We start from the raw sequence: 24057 nt of genomic DNA, 5'->3' as shown, positions 1-24057 counted from the left end.
AATTTGTTTAGAAAACGAATGACCACACTTGCAATAAACTCCAAAATATCAAATGTGAGATGGCCATACTGTTCTGATGATCACGGAGCACGCACGCACACAACTTATCAGGTTACGCAACCTCAGAGTCATGAAGCCAGACATGGGGAGGTACAGCAGTTACACGGTGATCAGTAGGGGGGGCGGGGGGGGGGGGGGGAAGAACACCAGGTCCTTACAGAAACTTTTCAGAGACATAAAGTCTAGATCTTTTTGGTTTTCTACCTTCCTCTGTGAAGTTTTTACATCTTAGTTTTTTTCTTTTCTTTTTTTCTTTTTTGGTAGAATATTCCCAAATTCATTTTCTCCGTACTCCGTATTTATTTAAAATAAGCTAACAACTTAAAACTAATAGTTGTTTCTACTGTAAACATGTCATGCACATTCTGGTGGTTCAAGGGTAAAATTAAAACAAGATATCCTCTAGAGAGCAAATATATTTATTATGCACTTTCATATACATAGGGATTTTTGCTTAATATAATACAAGGAATAAAATAAAACTTTTACAATGTGAAATTCAATGTACATTTTAGGCTATTTACATACCCCAAACCAAGGAAACAATAAAAAGAAACCATTTGTCTGCAACTACATTTGCTGAGAAGTGTAAATGGAGCAACATGAAGCAAAACGAACATTCGCATAGCCAAACAATAATGAGAAAACTACTCTTGTTTCTAAGTAGTGACTTGTTTTTGGTAAGGACTCCAGTAGGGGTGGGGAGTGAGGAAGGACAAAAGATACTGGCATCACCTTGCAGTATGCGGAGTGCCAGTCAGTTTTCCTTCCAAAACCTTTCCTACACACATTCAGATTTTAATTTTTCATTAGTGTTGTTGTTGTTGTTTTAATCGCTTCCCTTATTATCAACTCATGACTTTTAGGGAATGGGCACAGGCGGAATGTTAAAAAGTTATAAGCACACGGCATCATATGTGTGTAGTGACGTCAGGTGATTTACAAAATTGAAGCATTTTGATGTTTAAAATAGCTCTTTAGGCATTTTAAGTTGGGGGGACTAGTTTTTACTCTTCTTAATGAAGCAAAAGCTGTTTTCAGTCATGCTGTTAAATCCCCAAAGAAACAAGTAGGCAAAGCAGGGTATCTCCAGCACTCTTAATCATCCTTATCCTAACTAAAAACCTCTTCTGTCCTATTCCAAAACGCAATGAATATAAAAACACCCAGAGGACTACTTACTTTTGAAAATCATATTTTTCCAACAGGTTCTCTTCCTACCAACTGTTTCAAGTGTACATAATATGGATACGAAAACATTTAGCTCTTTGAAAAACATAAATCCCTTATGTAATGAGTCATATCTTTGCCCTTTGGCCACAAGGTGCATTTTTGTAAAAAACAATAAAATTAAATAAATACAATTCCAATAATTCAAGGTTAATAGAAAAACTGGCAGCTTTCAGGGTTCTCTTTCTAAAGAAAAATACACCTAATAAGAAATTAGAGCTTCATCTTCTACAGTAATGTAAATGTACTGTATTTGAGATATGAGTAACATTGGTTCTAATAATAGTATGTATTCATATTTATCAATAGAATCATTAACACTTTTAAGGCTACTTTGCAAGAGTCCTATTAAGTGTATTTAATAAATGTCCCATAGGGACAAAAATTCAATACTTGAAACATTCACATTCGAGTTATCAATATTGCCATGTCACCTTAGTATCGATTGACCTTATCTCCTATTCCTGATTATGACTGATGACACAAACAGAATGTGTTTTGATGACTTTAAAAAATAAAAACAAAAGCCTCACACGAAGATTCAAGTGAGACACTTATCACAACTAATCACACGTTTCTATTCCTGTGAACAATGTATCCCATGTACCCTTCATGTATGAAGAGGACAGTACTGACCTCTGTTATTAACTAAGACATTTTCTAAAGATTGTTTTTCCGGTAGTGGCAATGTTGTTGTGCTGAATCTCCAAATTCTCTTTCCTCATTTCTCTTTCTTATCAATAGCACATGGGAAACAGAATTTCTGGGCTTTCTAAAATTTACAAGGCTTATTCAAAGATCAGACTCAGAACCATGGCTTCTTAACCAGTCAACTTTGTGTTCCTTGTCACAGACTTCACCTTTAACCCTGCCATCCAGTTATCCTGTGAGCAATTGTCCAAAGAAGAAAACAGGAAAGAGTATGTGGACAGAAAAGTGCAAATCCATCACTATCGTTTACCAAATACCAGTAAAAAAAAATACACACGTGCTATGACTGACAGGTTAATGGCGTCATCTGTGAAGGATGGCACATATTACACATTCATCAAAAATATTTATCCAATTAACCACTAAAATGGATTCCACTGATTTTTGAGTTGGGGCTATTTGGGTCATGAAGTGATTTATAAGATAGAAAGGACTGAGAGAAAAGCCAGCATTAAAATTGACACTGGTAAATTATATTGTACTTCACTGGACAGTTGAGGTAAGTGTAGTCGATGAATTGTTCAGGGATCAAAAATCTACCCTCAGACAGGTGCATCTCCCTCTACATACACACGCCCTGAGGCATGGCTTTGTCCCTGAGAATTTTTATGCCTCAGAAATGATAGTCTGTCTTCTTGGAGGTGGAATGACAAGCGAGTGGAAGGTGAAATTGCATCCCAGTGAATGAAACAGAACTTTGTTCTGCCTATAGTGTGTTTTTTCCTCTATCTCTCTCCCTTTCATCCTTTCCTCTCTTTTTCTTTTTTTCCTCTTTAGCCAGAGATCAGGAGGATTCTACTGGGAAATCCATATTTAAACTACTTAGAGCAGCTCCCTAAAATACTAGGATTATTTTCAAAAAATCTGTCAAGAAACCATTTTTCACTTCAGTGTGGCATTAAATAGAAACACATTTTCAACCAATGCCGAAGGTGTACTGAACATAAAATAGTTGCATGATTTATTTTATTGAGCAACATTTTTAAAGATACAAGAAACAAGCCATACACTACAACGATGCAAATGTGAAACAATATGCTTAAGTTTCATTTGCCACAAAAAGAAAAAAATAAAATAAATACAAAGGACACTGCCTTTTTGTATATATTTGATCATGGCACATGCACATTTATCAAATCTTAACTTAAAATACTTTACGCAAATTTTTTTTTCAGCTTTTATCAGGGAACTGCAGTATACATCTGCATTTTTTTCAAAAAAGTGCTTATTCTTATGTAGTGAATACAAAGCACACAAAATGAAATTTTTTAAGCACAGAGGGTTACACTGAGAAGGCAGCCTTACTATTTAGGCACATGACAGTAATTAAGGTAACTGTACTGCAGATATCACATTCTTCACTTTTTTTTTTTCAGCAAATCAACAGGCATTTTATGTTTTCATCCAGTAGCTGAAGAACCACTCCAATCACAATGTCTTCTGTTTCACAGAATAGGAAACTAATGCAAAAGTTAAAAAAAAAATTAATGTCTACATTATACTTATTATATAACTACATATAGTTTTAAGACCCTATATAATTATATATATTTATGTATTTACTATATAAAACATAAAGTGGACACATCTATTAGAGATTCATTATTTAACTTACAATCACTTTTAAAGAATCCACAAAATGTTTACCTTCATTAATGTGTTTTACTGTGTAATATATACGTATACTTTGCCTTTACAAAAGATAGCACAAGAGTTAGAGGGTTGTACCATCGCTAGGTATTTTTAAAATAAGTCACATTGGAGAATGAACTAACTACTTTATACAAATTATTTCGGAATGAGATTTGACCAGTCATCCATCGATTCAGATTGAAAGGTGTTTACTATTAGAAAGCACAGGAAATTTACAATTTATAATGTTTCACCTAAAATACCTAAAATATATCTCCAAAGACAAAAAAAAAGCAAGAAAGCAAGAAAGAAAGCAAGAAAGAAGGAAAAACAAACCAGAAAGACAAGGGATATTTCAGTTTGCTAAAGAGTACATTTTTTTTTAAAGAATGAAAAATGATTAAGCAAAGTGGGATAAATATACTTGTAGTATAAAATAGCAAAGATTCCTAATGAAACCATTGGATTTATCTCTAATGAGAGAGATGTGCTTCTGAAAAAGTATCTATTATATAAAATTATATATATATTTTCTCACTAAATTCCCCTATGTAATTAGTGAAGTGTCCATTGTGGTGGAAAGAAAAAAAAATGTTTGTATTTAAATCTAATTTTATTTTGAGGTTTAAACATGTAATTCTTATGTGTAAATATAGTGGGCTCTAAATACCCTCTTGTGCATACATCCAACTTAACATCTTTCCTCACCTCTTCTTGGTGTGTGCAAATTTTATTTGGAAGATTCTTAAGAGATCTGCCATAGTAAAAATTACTTTTAGCTGATTAAATCTTTGACTTCTTCCAGGGTGAAAAAGGAAGGAAATTAACACTGACTACCTATCTACTAAGCACTACATATACTATCTTATTCAAACCAAAAAGTGAGTATTACAGAAATGGTCCTCTCCTCTCCCTCTATTGCCACCAAAGAATTTCTAAGAAGGGAAATGACTATGTAAGAAGAAATTCTTACTGAGATTCATAAGTAGTATATTCATTCATCCGTTCACCTACTCAATACATTTTTACTGAAAAACTAATATAGGTCCAAACAGTATTCCAAGTACATGGAATATAGCAGAGAACAAACAGATAAAAACCCCTACCTTCACAGAACTTATATTTTAGTTGGGAAGAGACAAATAATAAACATAATAATAAATATATAACGTATGTGAAATAATAAGTTCTTTGGATAACAAAAAAAACAGGAAAGGCAAAAAGAGAATGCTGGTGGTGTGGGGCAATTCAAATTCACAAGGGCACTAAGGGAAGGTGCTGCTGAGAGGATGTCATCTGAACTGATTAGGCGAGGGAACTGGCCACATGACTATTAGGGGAAAGAGTATCCTCAGTAGAGGGAACCATACTTTTGATATTTTATTCTTTATGTTGATGAAATGTTACCTTTTATAATGGTGTTTCCTTTTTATAGTTGAAGCTAGGGTCAGAACCCTCGATCTGAAGCTTCAGGGCTTGTTTAAGGCTTAATTCCGTCTCTGAGGAAGGATATCCCTCTAACACTTCCTGATGCCCTCTGTCTTGTATTGTCCGTGGGACTGAAACCCTACCAAGAAAGACCTGGTTGCTCTGAAGATGATAATTGGGATTTGTCATTATTCCATTTCTCTTCTTCTGCTCCCCACTTTGTTGATGAATAAGAAATTGCTGTTGAGATCGACCAATTTCTTGCTGAGTTGAAGGTACCATAATTTTGCACTGAGATTCTGCTGGCATCTGTTTAGGGGCTGCACTAGTACCAGATTTGGCTGTAGGTCCTCTTTTATCAAACTGAGTCATTTCATACTCTAAAACCTTTGGCTGTGAAGAATTATTTTGTTTAGCCTTTTTTCCAGCTGCCCCCGATTTGCTGGAATTTTCTGACTTCCCCCCTTTATTTGTTTTAGTTGACTTCAAACTGGGTTTTACTTGACTCCACTCAAATTCACTACTCGGTGAATTATGGCTCTGTCCCAGGGACTGTGTTGTGGAAGACGGGGAAACGATGGACTGTCGACTTCTACTGCGCGGCAATGAATGCTGCTGAATTTGTTCTGTAAATGACAGGTTATGAAAGCTATCAATTGGCACTGTTTGGGCTGTTGCTGTAGATGAAGTAGTTCTCAAAGATGAGTTTTTTGAGCTTTTCAGGGAATTATTTGACAATGACGACTTCTGACGATCGACTGTAGAATCTGGAGATTCCGAAGGAGAACTGAATGCATGAGCTGGCCCATTAGGTAAACCACGCAGTGAAGGCTGCACATCCCCTCCACCAGTACTGCCAGAACTATTTGATTTAATTGTTAATGACTGCATTTTTGAAGACGCCGATTGTAGAGGTTTTTGCTCCATTGTATGAACAGGAGACGGGGAACAGCCATTCAAAGTAGATGCACCATATTTTTCTAATAATTTAATTATTTGAGAATGTCCATTTTTGGCTGCAACCCGCATAGCAGTGCGTCCAAATTGATCGGCATGGTTTGGATCAGCACCGTGCTCTAACAAAACCTGCACAACATCAATGTGCCCTTCTTGGGCTGCAATACAGAGGGCAGTCGCACCTTGGTTGCACGTATGGTCAACTATGGCGCCATGCTCAATCAGAAGCTGAACCACTTTTACGTGGCCCTGCCAAGCTGCAGACTGCAAGGCAGACCGCTTTTCATTGTCTGCAGCGTTGATGTCAGCATGGTAGGTTATCAGAACCTGCACCATTTCCAAATGGCCTTGCCAGCAGGAAACATGAAGTGCTGTCCTTCCTTCGGCATCGCTTGCTTCTACATTTGCACCGTTTTCTAAAAAATACTCAGCCATCGTAAGCTGGTTTTCTAAGGCCAAAATATAAAGCGTAGGCCTACCATCAGCATCTTTGTAGTTAACGTCAGCTCCGTGGCTAAAAAGTAATTCAACAATGTCCCTATGCCCTTCTAACGCAGCAACACGCAGCGCATTTCTTCCATCATAACCTCTCTGATCAACATTGGATTTATTTTCCAATAAGATTTGAACACAATCATAATGACCCTCTTGCGAAGCTAATATGAAAGGTATCCGTCCATCGTTATCGATCTCATTTGTTCTAGCACCTTGTTCAATAAGTGCTTCACATATTAATCTGTGACCTTCAAAAGCTGCCATATGCAAAGGTGTCCATCCAGCATCATCTCTGTGATTTTCATCTAACCCTCTATCCAGTAGGGTACGTACTACCTCCACATTTCCTTGGGCTGAAGCTATGCTGAGGACTGTCCTGCCCTCGCTGTCAATGCTGTCCACTGCTGCACCCCAAAACAAAAGTGTGTTTACAACTGACGCATGGCCCATAGAAGCTGCTGCTAGGAGGGGTGTGCGACCGTTGTTATCTGTATGGTCGACATCTGCTCCCCCTTCTAGAAGCAAGTCAACCACATCGACATGTCCTTCATAAGCAGCTACCAGCAACGGAGTCATGCCATCTTTATCACAATGATCTACTTCAGCACCTCGGTCAATTAAAAGACTGACAACCGATGCATGTCCTTTACTTGCAGGCACACAAAGTGCAGCTACAGAGAGAGCGGTCCTGCCGTCGACATCCTCATGATTCACTTCTGCTCCGTGGTCCAGCAGGTGTTCCACAATTTCTCTATGTCCCATGTAGGCTGCTGCTATCAATGCAGTTCGACCTTCATTATCAGCTTTGTTGACTTCAGCACCATGTTGTAGCAAATTCAGTACAATATCCTCGTGACCTCCCCACGCTGCTGCTCTCAAGGCTGTTCGGCTATCAGCATCTGCACAATCCACTTTTACGCCAGCATAAAGTAGTGCAGAAACTACCTCCGTATGGCCACCCCAAGCAGCAGATCTTAATGCTGTCCAACCATCTTGATCAGTATGATTAATGTTTGCTCCACACCCAATCAAACAATTAACCACCTTGGTATGTCCTTGTCTAGCAGCTAGGGTAAGTGGTGTATGTCCATGAGCATCTTCTATCTCTAAATCTGCTCCCCTGGAGACAAGTAAATTCACGACATCAAGATTGCCACTGTATGCAGCATTAGCCAATAATGTTCTCCCATTTGAATCACATTGATTTACTGAAGCTCCATTATCTAATAATGTCCGAATGGAATCCTCTCTTTCTAAGGCTTGTCGGACTATGCATGATGTGCGGTCATCTTCACTGTTGACGTGCGCACCAGCTTTAACCAACAGCTGTAGCACTTCTTGTTCCTTGGGTATTAAAGTAGACAGAGAATCTCTGACAGGTGTACCATTCCATATCATCCAGAGAGCTAACTCAGCTGTCTCTAACTGCAAGTTTGAATTAATTAAATGCAATGCAAATTCTTGTGCTTCCAATGGTGTTAAATTCTTGGCTTGACAGGTATAACTCATAGCCAACATTCTGTGTCCTTCTGCTGCATTACATAAATACTTCTGAGTGCAGTGTTTCACATCCAGAAGCCACTCTGCAAAACTATAGTGAAACAGTATTTTAGTATTTCCTAGTCCATCAACAAGAAGTTTGGAGAGGACATCTAACTTACGTTGAAAGTCCTCTAAGGTTAATGACATATTTTTAGTCCAGACTGCATGATACAATTCCGTTATGGTCAAAGGCCGGCAGGCTGCAAGAATCACATTCAAAATAGGCTGGACTTTTGCAAACTGTTTTCTTACAAAAAGTCTCTGACACAGCCAGAGATACAGACCATTAAGAGTTCCTGGGATGTCACGAATCTCTCTCAACATAATAAAATTTTCTACAACTCCGTCTAGAACTCGTTCTAGATAAAGAAAGCATCCACTGCTTTTAATGTGAAGTTGATTTAACATCTCTGCAGTTTCTTTAGTGAGATGTTGTCGCAAAGCTTCTTCTTGATCTAAACGATGAAGGATGTACTGCTGAACATCCTTAACGATGTATGCCTTCCGAAGGTCATCTAAACTTATTTTTCGAAAACCTACAGAGAGAAAAAAGTCGGTGTCATCAGTTGAAAATGATCACAGAAGTTGCCATATATTCAAAGAGGATATCTTCAATACATAATAAACTAATAAGCAAATAAATAGATAACAAATCAATTAATACCAATAAATTAACACCTATGAGTATACAAATCAGTTCTCTTTTCCCTCTGTAAACACATTAAAGGTAGATAAATTATTTCATTTTTCTGTTTACGAATGCAACTGTTTCTTATTCTTTTAGTGGCTCAGAGCTCTGCTCAACTTTAGTGATAAGGGGTACTAAACTCAGCATTAGGACAGTCTTACATGCGTATCCATAAAAGCACCTTGGTGAGATTTTCTGAAGTCCCAAATGACCAGGAAAAAAAATTGCCAGAGAAAACCAACAATACTTGTTTGTTTTTATAAGCTGATTTTTTCACATGAAAAATGTATATATTTCCATCCACATACCTGAATATACGCTAGCTTTACTTATGGGACTGAATATTTACATCCAATTAGAGTATCATCTGTCACTGCCTTTAAATTACCACTGTAAATGTACTTTCATAAAGAATACATATAAAATGCTTGTGATTTGGAAAATAAAGCTCTTTCACCTCTAAATGCTTCGTAATATGAATTTAGATAGAATAAATTTTTTTTAAATGCTTATTGATTTTTGAGAGAGACATGCACACATGGAGGCAGGACAGAGAGAGGGACAGAGTCCCAAGCACGCTTTGTGCTGTCAATGCAGAGCCCGATGCAGGGCTTGAACCCATGAATCATGAGACCATGCCCTGAGCAGAAATCAAGAGTCTGACACTTAAGTGACTGAGCCATCCAGGTGCTCCTGGATAGAATAAATTATAAAGTTCATCATTCATGATAGTTATCTGTTCAATGAAACAGAACTAAGAATATCTGTTAATCAGTAATCTGAATATCCTGAGTTAAAGTTACTGAAAATAATTACTTTTTTAAAATTGCAACTTCTAATCCCTATACATGTAATTCCCTTAGTATGAATATGCACAATTTAATACATTGGTATCACAACACTTTTAGCCATTTTTTTTTATAAGAAAAGGCTGAAAAATGCTCAAAATTTTTAGGGGAATAAAAACATGATTTACTGAAATGTTGGACCATATGTCTGTTGAACCACTTTTGTATTCTTACTGAAAATATCTCTTAGGGATGGAACTTCTCAGTGCTGGTGACAGAATGACAGTGATAGGATGTGTGCCAATATTATAAACTGATGTTCACTGCAATTATTTATTATCCTGAAGAATCTGTGAGAACAGGGACTAGTTCTGTTAAATCCTCAGATATGAGTAGATGAAACTTACTTAGAGCCAGTAAAACTCTTAATGTTCTTTCCCTGTAGTGATATACTTGCAAATTCAATTCTGAATACATACATTTCAATTCAAAACCCATATATTTCAACTTAAAACATTAGCAAAAAGCAGAAAGAAATGTATAGGACATATACAAGGAAAACTGAAAAAAGATCTAAGAAAAAAAGTTGAATAAAGAAAAAATATGCTATGTTCATGGATGGAAAGAAAGTGTGTATTTCAAACTTCTCCTAAATTAAAAGTTTTAACCAAACTTAATAATTCTTTGGTTTATATCATTAATAGTTCCAATTTTTAAAAGTATGCTATTAAAGTCAATCTAGAGGAATAAAGGTAAAAATATGATTTAGAATAATAATATTGGTGACAAAGAGGGCTGGGAAATAACTGAACAACAACAACAAAAAAAATAGAAATACTAAATCGATGTGGCATTTACACCAAATGCCAACAGATAGTTTAGAAGACATGACACACGGTTTAGAAACAGATTATTAACACACAGAAAGTACACACAAGGCATTAATTACACTTACCAGTAAACATTTTAGTAACAGCCTTACTCTGTTTTCGGGCAGAACACAGAAGCAATAGCCATGGTGGAAAGAACTCATGGTGACCAGCTAAGAGCTCCGCAACAGTTCCAGATAAGCTGGTAGATGTTTGTTCACCTTCGGTAATGTTACACCCTTCATCCACAGAGTCAACAAGTAGATACAGGCTTTGTTGGGGAGGCTTCATTCCCAAAAGAGGGAGTAGAACACACCTGTAAAATACATCTGTATGAGCATTCTCAATATTACTGGCTACAATGTTATTAAGATTTATCATTCAGATATTAGTAATATAGATTATAAATGTTTTAAGAAGAAATAAATTTAGGTTTTAGAATAAAAATATTGTGTAAGTTTCAGTTCCTTACTTTAAGAATACTAGTCCCAAATAGTTCACATTTTCAGTAACAAAATTTTCCACAATAAAGGGTGTGCATGAGTGTGTGTGTGTGTGTGTGTGTATTAGTAAGTCAGCATAATTAAGGGGAAGGATAGTAGGAACTTTAGGAAACTAGATTTCAATACTCCTTTCCTGATTTTTTAAGTCACCAATAAAAAGCTTGAGTTGCTTATAACCAAGTTAAAATGTGTTGCAAAGGAAAAAGAAAACTTTGGGGATCACTTTAATAAAAAGAAAATACCAAGGGTCCTACAGAATTTAGAAATGTTTTATCATCATTTCTCTTACAAAATGACTGCAGGCTATACTAGCTTGTCACATATAAATTTTATTTTAAAAGATCGTTTAAAGATAAATTACTATAACCTAGGTCCCATTTGATATATGTTCAAATTTCAATGTAAAGAGCAAATTTCTAGGTTTAATTCCACAGAACAATGCATTTCCTACTCAAAATTTACATAGCAATTGAATATAACTTTTTCAAAACTGAAACAATGCTCATTCATTTTCTTCAAATGTTTACTTGAGCATGTCATGTGGTGAATAAGGCACTAAAAAATACAATAGTGAAAAGGACATGATCCATATAGTTATTAATACCAAAAATTTACAGATAATCCTTTCTACAACTCTCTTCTTAAACTTTCAATCCCATAGCAACCACGATCGTTTTTATCACCTCGTCCTACCAACATTTCTTTATAAATGTCTCTCAAACCCACCTCAGTCTGTAACATCATATCTCTCACCTGGACTGCCACAATCACTTGTATGCTCTGTATGTTACATGTTTCCAACCACTTCCCCAGAGTTCCTGCTGCAGCCAAAGAACCTTTTTAGAATATTACTCCAGCCACACTAGCCTTCTTTCAATAACTTTTATTAGATACAATTACACAAGGACCTTTTCATTAGCAGTTTTCTCTGCCAGAAATGTGCTTCTTTTCTCTCTTCATGTAATTAACTCCTCCTTAATCTTTAATTGTAAGCTTGAGAGTCACTTTCCAAAGGTTGAACCCCTATAGTAAGCTTTCATTGTATTAAATATTTCTCTTTCGTAGCAGTGGCAAATTTGCAATGTTATACTTACTAATTTAATGCCATTAATTTTTATTTCTTCCTTTATACTGTGAGCATCAAGACACAAGGACTATGTCAGTTTTGCTCATGAGTGTACCCCAGGACTTAGCATAGTGCTGTGCCCATAGTAGATCCTAAATGAAGACTTGACATTGTTGTACTCTAGAATGGAAAACAAATAACTTCAATGCAGTATACTCAGTGCTATGATAAAAAGCAGTAAAATTACTAATGTGGTAGATAAGAAATGACCAACTCAAGACGGGTAGACAGGAAAGGCAGAGAATGTCAGAGAAATATTCAAATATTAGGTGCTCAAGATGAGTTAAGTTTTGAAGAAACAGTTATTCTCCAGGAACTGGGAAAATTTTACAATAAACTGTAATAAAAGGAAAGCAGAGCAATCTTGGCAGAAGGAATATACTAAATTTGGGAAAACAATTTATTGTACCTTATTGTACATATTTCCTCTATCATGAAAACAAAGAAGTTTGATGAAAAGCAAGTACTACAGTAATATATATACACTATAGTATATGATATACTAATGTACTATATGATCACTACCACTTGATAAATAACACACAATGCTGTGGGAGTACACAGAACCTACTTTTGATAGGGATGGGAGTTGGGGGGAGGGAAGCCAAATAAACAAGCTTAGCCAACAGAAAGAGCTAGGGTAAAGACAACACATAGGACAAAAAAAAAAAAAAAAAAAAATCTAGTTTAGGCAACAGTACATTTATCTTGAAGAAAAGAAAGACTTGTGAACAAAGTCTGGAAGAGAAGAGTTAGGAAAATGAGTAAATACTGTGTTTTATAAACATTATTAGGAAATTTGGGCTATGACCTAAGGGTAACTAAGGAGTCAACTGAAATATTTTAGACAGGAAATTGATACATTTATATCTCTGTTTAGAAAGACAACTGGCTACATTTGAAGGAAAGCCTGAAGCAGGTAAGTAGAAGAAAAGAGTGAGATTGGAGGCCACTGCTTATAAAAAACGGTGGGGCAAGGGGAGAAGCAGGGGGACCACTTCTAACTTTAATTCAGTGTTTTACATGCTTTAAGTACTTTACATACCAATTAACTCATTTTATTCTCACATAAACTTAAGATAAGTACTATTATAATACCAATTTCCAGATAAGGAAATCAAGGCACATGAAGATAAGTCATTTATCCAGTTAAAGAAAGGAATTCAAGTCCAAGCTGTGACTCCAGAACTTAGGTAAGGATGGACCCTTCATCCTGGTTTGCCTAGGACTTTCCAAGTTTTAAGCACGGAGTCCTAGAAACTAGCCGTCCTTCATCCCCACTCCCCACCCCCAGTCCTGGGCAAACCAAGGCAGTCAGTTACATTAGTCTACACTCTTATCTACTAGGGTCTACTGATTATACTTACAGCAAATATTATAACAGAGTTGAGGGAAATCTGGTGGGTGAAATTGATGATTTTATTGCTTTTGCTTACTCTGGGTTGTTTGTTTTTCTTTGCTTAGTTTCTTAGAAACTAAAATAATTGTTTCACACTTTTCTTCTTTTTTTAGTTTTTGTTTAATGTTTGTTTATTTTTGACAGAGAGAGAGAGCGCGCGCGCGCGCGCGCGCGCGCGCAAATGGGGGAGGGGCAGAAAGAGAGGGGAAGACACAGAATCCAAAGCAGGCTCCAGGCTCTGAGCTATCAGCACAGAGCCCAATGCAGGACTCAATCAAACTCACAAACCATGAAATCATGACCTGAGCCAAAGTCCAATGCTTAACTGACTGAGCCACCCAGGTGCCCCTCACACTTTCCTTCTAATAATAATCCCTTAATGTTATGAATTCCCTACTATTTCCAATACCATTTAGTTCAAAATAATTTCCCTTTGATTCCTTCTTTAAATTATAGGTTATTTAGAAGTGGGTTGTACAGCTTTCAAATATCTGGGGATTTCTTAGGTTTTTTTATGTTATTGTGTTATCATTATTCAATTCAACTGTGATGAGATAACATACTCTGTATAACTTACGTACCCTTCAATTTATTAAGATTTGTTTTGTGGCCCAGAATATATCTATCTTACTAAATGGTTTATGGGCACTTGAAAAGAATGTGTACTGTCTGCTATTGTTGGGTAGACTGTTCTACCAATGTCAGTTAGGTCAATTTGGTGATAGTGTTTTTCAACTGTTCTATGTACTCGCTGATCTGCTGTTTATTTGCTCTATCATTATTGAAAGGGGAGTGTTAAAATATCAGAACATAAATGTGGCTTGTCTATGTGCTCTTGCAATTCTATCAGTTTTTGATATTTTGAAGCTTTGTTATTATAGGAATAAACAATTATTATGATTGCTATATCCTTGAGAAATTGACCCCTATGTCATTACAAAAGATCCTCTTTTATCCTGGTAATATTTTCTTCAGAATTCACATCACCTGACATTAATGTAGCTATACAAGTCTTTCCTTTTGATCAGGGTTAGCATGGTATGTATTTTCTCATTCTTTTTCATTTAACTATGTGTCTCTTTATATACAAGGTATATTTGTTGTGGCCAACATATAGTTAGATCTCATATTTTTATCAGACAAACTCATTTAATTAGGATATTTACCATTTACATTTAATGTGATTATTGATATAGTTCAGTTTAAACCTACCTTGTTCTTATACATATCATTTTGTAATGTGTTAAGCTGCAATGTTTTGCAATGTGTATATCCGTAAGATATATTACTAGGATTACAGTTGCTAGGTTAAGGGCATATCTGTGTATACTTTGGTAGTAACTGGCAAAATACTCTCCTTAAAAATTATATAAATATACATTCCCAACAGCTGTGTAAGAATGCCTATTTACTTCTTCCACAGATACATAAAAATGGCACCACTATAGTTTTAATTTACATTTGTTTCTCATGAGCCAATCACATTTACATATGCCTAGGAGTCATATTTCTTTTTTTCTTTAAAATGTGTCTTTATATCCTTTTACCCACTTTACAAAAGATTATCAATTTTTCTCTTCTTGGTACTCTTTAGTATAGAGAAAATACATTGTTGTTAATTTTTCCACCATTTGTTATTTTTATTTTTGACTTTTTAAGGTTTTTTTGGCATGCAGTTTCTTTTTTTTAATTTTTATGTACATCAAAATTAATTTTTTTTCTCTTATGACTTTTGAGTTTTATGTCACATTTTTGAGGGGCCTTCCCAACTCTCAGCTTAAAAAACATTTCCTCATGTTTTCTTCAAAAGCTTTGAACGTTTAATTTTATTATTTATTTATTTTAATGTTTATTTATTTCTGAGACAGAGAGAGACACAGCATGCGCAGGGGAGGGGCAGAGACAGAGGGAGACACAGAATCAGAAGCAGGTTTCAGGCTCCAGCTGCCAGCACAGAGCCCGACGTGGGGCTCGAATCTGCAAACCACGAGATCAGGACCTGAGCCGAAGTTGGTCGCTCAAACAACTGAGCCTCCCAGGCGCCCCTAATTTTATTTTTTAAATCAAATTAATTTTGGCATAAAGATGTGAACTATGGTTCCTAAACATTTTTTTTTCCCCACATGGCTCCACAGTTATCTCAAAACTATTTATGAAATTATCTTTCTCCTAGTGATTGGAAATATCTCTTTTCACAGAGTAAGCTTTCATATATATTTTGGGCATGTTTCATCTCCTCCTGTTGTCTCACCATCTCTTCTCCAAGCACTTTTATTTCTGCTTCCATGCAATTGTTTAACTCAAGCAATTGCTTATTAATTACATTTTCATTTAAGGCAATATATTTGGCCACAGATTTCTTTTTGTTCCAGGGCAACATTTTTCTGGTGAGTGTTTCCTGTGTTCCTTCCTCCTTTTGTTCTTGAGATACATTTTTATATATCTACGACAGCTCTTCAATAAGATTAAGTTCCCTCTGGATCAGCAATTGCAGGTTAGTGTATCCAAGGTCCAGGCTTGTAAGAATTCTCCTTATGACTCAGAGCTATAAGCATGAAAATTTTCTTTGAGCTTCTACTTCTCCCCAGCCAATTAAGATCAGAAGCTGTGGGGATATATATAAGGCAGGATTTCTCACCACAAACCCCTCCCGGACTACCCCCCAAATGTTTGACTCCTTCTTCCCTGCCTTCTTTGTTCTTCCTTTCTGCCTAATTGGGTCCAGGGGAACTTCCAGCATAAGTCTGTAACCTGTCTCCATGGTTCAAAAAAAGAGCCTTTATACTCTTGATGATATTCAGAGTACACACTTATTTTAAAGAATAAATGTTCTGCCAGTTTTGTCTGCATCTCAATTTGATATTAACTTCCACATTTTATTGAGGTTTGGTTTATAGTTCTCTCATTGTTTTACTTTCTTGTTTTTGTGCTATTTTCCATGCCTTACTCAGTCATACTATAAGTCAGAAGCCAATCTATGGCTTTAAAAATGTTGAGGTATTTTTTCTAGCCCTGACCTCACCCTAAACTCAAAAGTAAAAATCTCCCAAACTGTCTGCTATCTATCTGTGTATGCCCCATAGGCGTCTCAAATTTAGTATGTTTAAAGACGTATCCTCTTTCAATTTACCCCCAAAATAAGTTCTTCCCCACCTGACTTCCCCATGTCATTTAATGTATCTCATCATCCTCCAGTTTCTTAGGCCAAAATCTTAGGATCCATTCCTGAATCCTCCCATTTGTTCCAGCCACGTGACTCTCCTTTCAGTTTTGTTTTGTTTTGTTTTGTTTTGAAGCCGATGTATTTGGTACTCCCTCCTACTAGAATTCCCCCAGGCAAAATTTCTTATCATGTTTCAACACAAAATTTAATCCTGAAAGGCACCTTCCGAATCACCATGTCTTAAGAAGCCTTTATCATCACTTACTGCTGTTACTCTAAAGACTCCATCTGACTGTTTTCTTTGTAGCCTCAATCCCATTCTCAAATTAACTTATTGTATTATTTGTGTGACGTTGTAAGGCTAAAGTGAAGCTCTTCCAACTCCATACCTCCTCCCCTAGCACGTGGCTCTCTCCTCCTGCCACACTAGCTACTCTTCTTCACAGCTTCCCAACCTTTCAATTTTGAAATATATGTCAATATTTGTATCTTGGATCTTCTTCCATTCACTTTTTACGTACATTTATTAATGCCCTGAAACCAAATTTATATACACAGTCAGCACCTCTTTTCTTCATCCAGACTTGTGAGTCTAACTTCTTACTCCACTTCTCTGCTTAGTTGTCTAATCTCGAACATATTAAAACCTAAACTTCAGACCTCTAATCCTCATCTTGCTCCTACCTTAGTCTTCTTCTTTCCAGTAAAGAGCATTCCTATCCTTTCAGTTTCTCAGGCCAAAAATTTTAGAATCATCCTTTAATCCTTTTTTCCTTTTCATACTTCACATCCAATGTGCTACCAGATAAATCTTAAGAATAATCAACCACTTTACCCAAATCCAAGCACCATTGCCTCTTACCTCCATTACTGCACTGGCCAGGTACTGATTCCCTTGTTTCCACCTTCAACCCAATTCTCAAAAAGTAAACAGTGTGATCCTTTAAAATGTTAAACCAGATGATGTTACTACTCTGTTTGAAAGACCTGATGTTTTCCAATCTACTGAAAGTAAAAATAAATGTGCTTATAATAGCCTCGAAGTGCATACATTGTATGAATCCTATTTCTCTACCTGTCTCCTACACATACTCCTTTGTTCACTCTGTTCTAGCCACACAGGCTCTCCAAAAAAAATCCTGTTTTTTTCTTGGATTATATTAAGCCAACTCCCACCTCAGGACTTTTCACTTAGTACTTCCTCAGTCTGGAAATTCTTGTCAGAAACTTCCTTCACAATATCTTAATCTCCCCTATATAAAATAATAATTCTCCCACAACCTACCCAGTACATCACTACTCTCCTCCTTACTCTAGCTTGATCTTCCATACAGTATTTATTGCCAATAGATATACTATATATTGTTAACATTTTATTTTCTACCAGCCACGTACTCCAACCCTCAAAATGTAAGCTCAATAAACACGTCTGACATTTCCATTTTTACTTACTAACATATACCAGTATGGCATCTGGTACATTCCGAGCATCAATATATAACTGATAAATGAATGAATGAATGAATGAATGAATAGACCAATGTAGAAGAACTCAGAAATACATATGTATGTATGTGTATCTCACAGTGGTATTATAGATTAATAGTGAAACACATGCCACTCAACAAATGCCAGTAGAACAACCAAGTAGAGAACGCGTTTTTAAATATTAAGACCCAAAAAAGATAAAACATAAAGGAAATAACTAAAAAATACTCACTCTTTACATTTCAAAACAAAATTTTCACAGACAAAATGACAAGTGCCAAAGTATCAAAGATGTTTAAAATAGTAAGATATCATTTCACATTCGCTTTCTAAAACACAAAGAACAATGACAATACAGCACCTGTTGGTGATCTACACACATCTATGAGGACAAACTGATACAATGTCAAAGCTTTAGTGCTATCTCACAGAGCTGAAGATGAATATACATACCCTATGATTCCAAATTTCACTTCTAACTATGCAATTTGGAGTTACCCTTTGCTACTTTCCTCCTAGTATATGTCCAAGAGAGTATCCAAGAATGTTCTTAGCAGCACTGTGGTTTTTTGTTTGTTTGCTTGTTTTAGAGGGGGGGGGGGGGGGGGGGGAGGGGCACAGGGGAAAAAGAGAGAATCTTAAGTAAGCTTCGAGCTCAGCACAGAGACTATCTTGGAACTCAACCCCATGACTCTGGGATCGTGATCTGAGCGGAAATCAAGAGTCAGACGCTCAACTGACTGAGCTACCCAGGAGCCCAGCAGTACTGTTTCATAAAAGTTAAAATGCTAAATACATCTTAAATGAGTATCAACATGACAACAACAAGTGAATTATACAGACTGGAATTATATATTGAAGATGAATCATATAGAACATGTAACAACATGAACAATGTAAAAAAAAATGTTACACAGAAAACATTACAGAATACTGCTAGCAACACAACACCATTTATATAGAACATTGGTTTTCAAAGTGTGGTGTGAGGGTCCCTAAGGGTACCCTATACCCTAGAGCATTTCAGAGTCAGAATAAAACTAAGATGTGATTTGCTTTTTCACTGTAGTTCTCTCTCAAGGACAGAGTGGAGTTTTCCAGAGGCTGCATTCAAAAGCAGAGATGATAATCCAATATATTAAGCCTAATATTAAAAAGATTTGAAAAAAAGGTAAAACAATGTTCTTCTTTTAACTTTGTGTATTGTTTTTGGTTTTTTTTGACAATATTAATTCTGTCATTAAAATGTTACTTATGTTCATATGTAATGAATTTATTATTAAATATTTATTAATACATTATTTTAAAATTTTATTAGTTCAAATTTCAATTTTTTTAAATGTTTATTTATATTTGAGAGAGAGAGAGAGAGAGAGGGAGAGAAAGACAGTGCGTGAGCAGAGGAGGGACAGAGAGAGCCAGAGACAAAATCTGAAATAGGCTCCAGGCTGAGCTGTCAGCACAGAGCCCCAAAATGGGGTTTGAACTCAAGAGTTGTGAGATCATGACCTGAGCCGAAGTAGACGCTTAACCGAATGAGCCACTCAGCCTCCATAAGAGGGGTCATCTTATGGGTGTGAGTAGGTCAAAATTAGCAAGGGATACCAGGGAAGATTCAAATGTAGATTTTTTTTTTTTTAATGTTTAATTATTTATTTTGAGACAGAGAGGGAGTCTGCGCAGGGGGAGGGGCAGATAGGGAGAGAGAATCTCAAGCAGGATCCAGTTCTGTCAGCGCTGAGCCCAACACAGGGCTCGATCTCACAAATTGTGAGATCATTACCTGAGCCGATATCAAGAGTTGTATGATTAACTGAACCACCCAATGTCCCCTAAGATTTTATTTTTAAGTAATGGCTACACCCAACGTAGAAATTGAACCTACAACCCTGAGATCAAGAGTGGCAGGCTCAACTGAGCCACCCAGGCACCCCTATTTTTTCTTTAAAACAAAATGGTAAATCTAGATTTAAAGTAAATATAGCAAAATAGGTAGGTAGATGCATATTTGTTTTCTTATTTTATTTATTTTCCTGTATAAATGATAAACTTCAGGGATAGGAACAATCATTTTCTCCACAAATTCTTTTTCTGCAACCATTTCTTGTACTTGGTGTCATTAATTTTTATGTTTCAATTCCTGTGAAGTCTATGGTGTGCGAGTTGTTTCTCTCGCTAAAGTAGCAATTAATAAACATCATAACTGAGATTTAAGCTACAAACATTTTTTCTCTTTTCTAATGAATATAAATTTTAAATGATAATCTCAGAAAGATTTATAGTAATGAAACTATGAAACACAGAAGAAACTAGGGATTTATAGAAGATAGGCAAAACGTGATCTCATGATTCACATCATAGAATATAAATCGGATGCCGCTAAAAAGTTTTCCATTTTATAAAAATTAATTTTAGCATGCATTGTAAGAAACAACAAACAAAATAAAAAAATACTGGTTCAAATGGATCTCTGTCATTAATAACTATATAATCTATATGTATAAATCACTCTGCAGAAAAACATGTACTATTTCAAACGGAATGTGGTTAGAGCAACACAAATTATAAATGTGACCAAATTTATGATGTTTTTTAATTAAAACATAGTTATTCCCTCAATTCAAGAAATAGTTACTGTCTTCTATAGTCTATGTTCTGGAGATATAAAGTGAACAAGTCAGGTAGGTAGTCTGCTCATTCCAGTAGGTAGGCAGAAAGTCAAAGAAACACATGAAGCAAAATAACTTCAGATCATGCTAGACACTGAAAATTAAGAAATAAAGAAAGCAAAGTGGGAGGATCTGATTTAAGAAACTGACTGGGTGGGGAGATGTCTCAAAGACTTGATGGAAAGGAAAGGCTCTCTGAGGAGGTAATATTAAGGCTGGCACCTAAGTGATACCAGACAAGTAGCCATATAAAAATCTGCTGGCTGGAATGTCACCTATTTCAAAACATGGTAAGGGTAATGATGTGGATGCAGAACAATGAGCAAGGATGAAAGTGATACAAGCTGAGGTCAAAGGGTAGGCAAAGACTGGACCATGTAAAGCTTAGATTTTATTCTTAAAGTAGTCAGAAGCCATTGGCAGGTTTTAAGCAGGTAACTAATATGACCTGATACTTTAACACTTTGTAAAGATAAGAGGGACAATAATAGCAACAGGAAGACCATTTTGGGAGGCGACTGCAGCAAGCTAGGCAAGAAAGAAAAGGAGTAGCAGCAATGGGGATGCAGAGAAGTGAAGGTACTTTTATCATTGAAATAAAACAAAAGTAGCTAATGGATTGTGTAGTGAATGAGTGAAACTGAGGAATCAATGATGATTCCTAAATTTTTGAAGAAAATTACGGGTTTTGATATGAAATATTATTTCCTTAGTTTTTTTATTGTTAGCAATTTTTACAACAGTGGCATATCATTGGTTCCACATCTCTCTCATCTTCTTGAGCCAAGAAGGCATGTCATTCTCATGGTGATGCTAGAAGCAAAGAGGATAAGCCCAACTACTCGTGCACATTTTAAGCCTCTGTTTGGATCCTGTCTACTGACATCCCACCAGCCAAAGCAAATGACATGGTTGACCCAAACAGAAAAAGGCTGAGAAGTATACTTCTCCTCTAGTAGAAGGACTTCCAATATCATATGGCAAAGACCAAGAATACACGGAGAGATGAAGAACAAAAACAAATAATTCAATCTACCACAGTTTCCATGTATTCAAATCATGAGTCATAACTGTAAAAGGTCAGTAGTTTCTGGAAAGCTCCAAATCATTCTTCTAGATAGCCACAAGTAACATATAATTAGTTCTCTTAATTAATACTTATTTTTATTAAGCAATTACATGAGCATTTAAAATCCTATCTTTTTACCAATGATTATACTTAACTATACACATATACAGTAGAAAAAAATAACATTAGAATATTTCTGAGATTAGAATAACATGAAAGACAAATTGATTTAAAATTTAAGACAATTATATATAGTATGGTCAAAGATAACTAGAACAACTGTAGGGTAAACAGGCAACCAATCAGAATATATTTCAAAGATATATTTTTGGGGCGCCTGGGTGGCTCAGTCGGTTAAGCGTCCGACTTCGGCTCAGGTCATGATCTCATGGTCCGTGAGTTCGAGCCCCATGTCGGGCTCTGGGCTGATGGCTCAGAGCCTGGAGCCTGCTTCTGATTCTGTGTCTCCCTCTCTCCCTGCCCTTCCCCATTCATGCTCTGTCTCTCTCTGTCTCAAAAATAAATTAAAAAGTTAAAAAAAAAATTTAAAAAGAAGATATATTTTTTTAATTTTTTTAATGTTTATTTATTTTTGAGAGAGAGACAGATAGACAGAGTGCAAGTAGGGAAGCGGTGGAAAGAGAGAAAGGGAGACAGAGAATCCAAAGCAGGCTCCAGGTTCCAGGCTCTGTGCTGTCAGCACAGAGCCCAATGCGAGGCTCGAACTCATGGACCGTGAGATCATGACCTGAGCTGAAGTCAGAAGCTTAACAGACTGAGCCACCCAGGCACCCAAAGATATTTTTATTTTTTTAATGTAAGCTCTATGCCCAACGTGGGGCTCGAACTCACAACCTCGAGATCAAGAGTTGCATGCTCTACCAACTAAGCCAGCCAGGCACCCTTTAAGATATTTTTAATGGCAGAAAAGTATTTACTTATTTTACTTCATAAAATCAAACCACTTTACCATATAGAAACCATCTTATTTCATAATTTTTTAAAAAAAAACAGCAAAAATGCTAAAAAAAAAAAAAAAACGGAAAAAAAACCTGTAACATACATAACAAAAAAAATCTATATCCTTATTATATATATGAAGTTCTTACTAAACCCTAAGAAAAATAAGAATATTCTTACTTCTCATATCTCCTAAAGACTTTAACATTCCCTCATATGCTTAAAATGTTTCTTGAAACAATAAATGAACTTATGTGTTCTAATCAAGTTTTGGAAACACGAAACATACTTTAAAAGAACAAAATGAAATTATCCAGACCTTTCAATAGAGGTAGGCAGAGAAATCTGAGTTTGTTGTATAAGTTATCACAGTCCTCAGAAGAAGGACCTAAAGAAACCACTGTTTTACTATGGTAAAACTGGCCAACTATGAACAAAAGGAATTAGAAGATAGGCTAAAATTACTTCTAGGAGTAGATAAATAATATTCTAGATTAGGGTAAAAGATTACAAGAAGGATTAAATGCTTTAGAATAAACTAATATAAGAGAAAATAATCAAAGCAAACTCTAGAAACAAGCCTAGGGCAGTGCTTCTTAAACTTCAATGTGCACAGGATTCACTCACTTAGGAAATGGGTTAAAAGGCAGACTGAGATTCAACAGACCTCAGATTCTGCATTTCTAATAACCTCCAAAAGTAATGTTGATAATGTTGATCTTAAGATCACACTTTTAAGCAGAGTCTAGGTAACAAGAATTAAGAAATAACTTAAAGAGTCACTTTTCCCAGATTTCCAAATAATGATCAGGCTTCAGATTATATGCTTTTATCCTGTATCCTTCCATCTTGGCACTTGTTAAGCCTGCATTTCTACATTTATTTTTGTGATTATTTGTTCCATGTACTTCCCTCTTGCCCCTACCACTTAACTGTTTGGCTTACAACTTTAGCCCTGACACTGACCACTTACCTGGCACAGAGCAGGTGCAGAATATGTTTCAGAAATAAATGAGTGAGCCAGTGAATAGAAATGCTGAAAGAGATGCTGATTTGAAAAACACAGCAAGGTTAGTGAAGAACACTCCAGTGAAAAGATACATGTTGATCAGGGCGAGGATAAAAGCTGTTGACGCAGATTTGATTGCTATCATATTAGATATGTTGGTGCAGATTCGACTGCTATCATACTAGATATGAACGCTGGTAGCCATGTAAATAAATAAAATTATTGAAGGAATATGTATAAAGAGAGAAGATCTAAGTAAGCTTCGATGGAT

General features: G+C 36.0%; 1 protein-coding gene across 5 annotated transcripts in view; it reads right to left on the bottom strand.

The window, feature by feature from the left end:
* Nucleotides 1-463: 463 nt before the first annotated feature.
* Nucleotides 464-24057, bottom strand: part of ANKRD50 (ankyrin repeat domain 50) — a 60396-nt gene continuing 36802 nt past the window's right edge. For 4 of the 5 annotated variants that reach the window (XM_042983940.1, XM_042983941.1, XM_042983939.1 and 1 more), the window contains 3 exons: nucleotides 10487-10716; nucleotides 5041-8591; nucleotides 464-3461 (listed from right to left, as the gene is read on the bottom strand). In XM_042983940.1, the coding sequence (XP_042839874.1) occupies nucleotides 5044-8591; nucleotides 10487-10716 (3778 nt within the window). In that variant the 3' untranslated portion in view covers nucleotides 464-3461; nucleotides 5041-5043. Of the gene's footprint in view, nucleotides 3462-5040; nucleotides 8592-10486; nucleotides 10717-11997; nucleotides 12281-24057 lie in introns of those variants that run through there. The other variant, XM_042983942.1, reaches the window with a different exon arrangement.

Source organism: Panthera tigris, chromosome B1 (genome assembly GCF_018350195.1).
Source record: "Panthera tigris isolate Pti1 chromosome B1, P.tigris_Pti1_mat1.1, whole genome shotgun sequence".
Taxonomy (NCBI): domain Eukaryota; kingdom Metazoa; phylum Chordata; class Mammalia; order Carnivora; family Felidae; genus Panthera; species Panthera tigris.
Note: the sequence above shows the minus strand (reverse complement) of the source record. Positions and strands in the feature narration are given on the sequence as shown.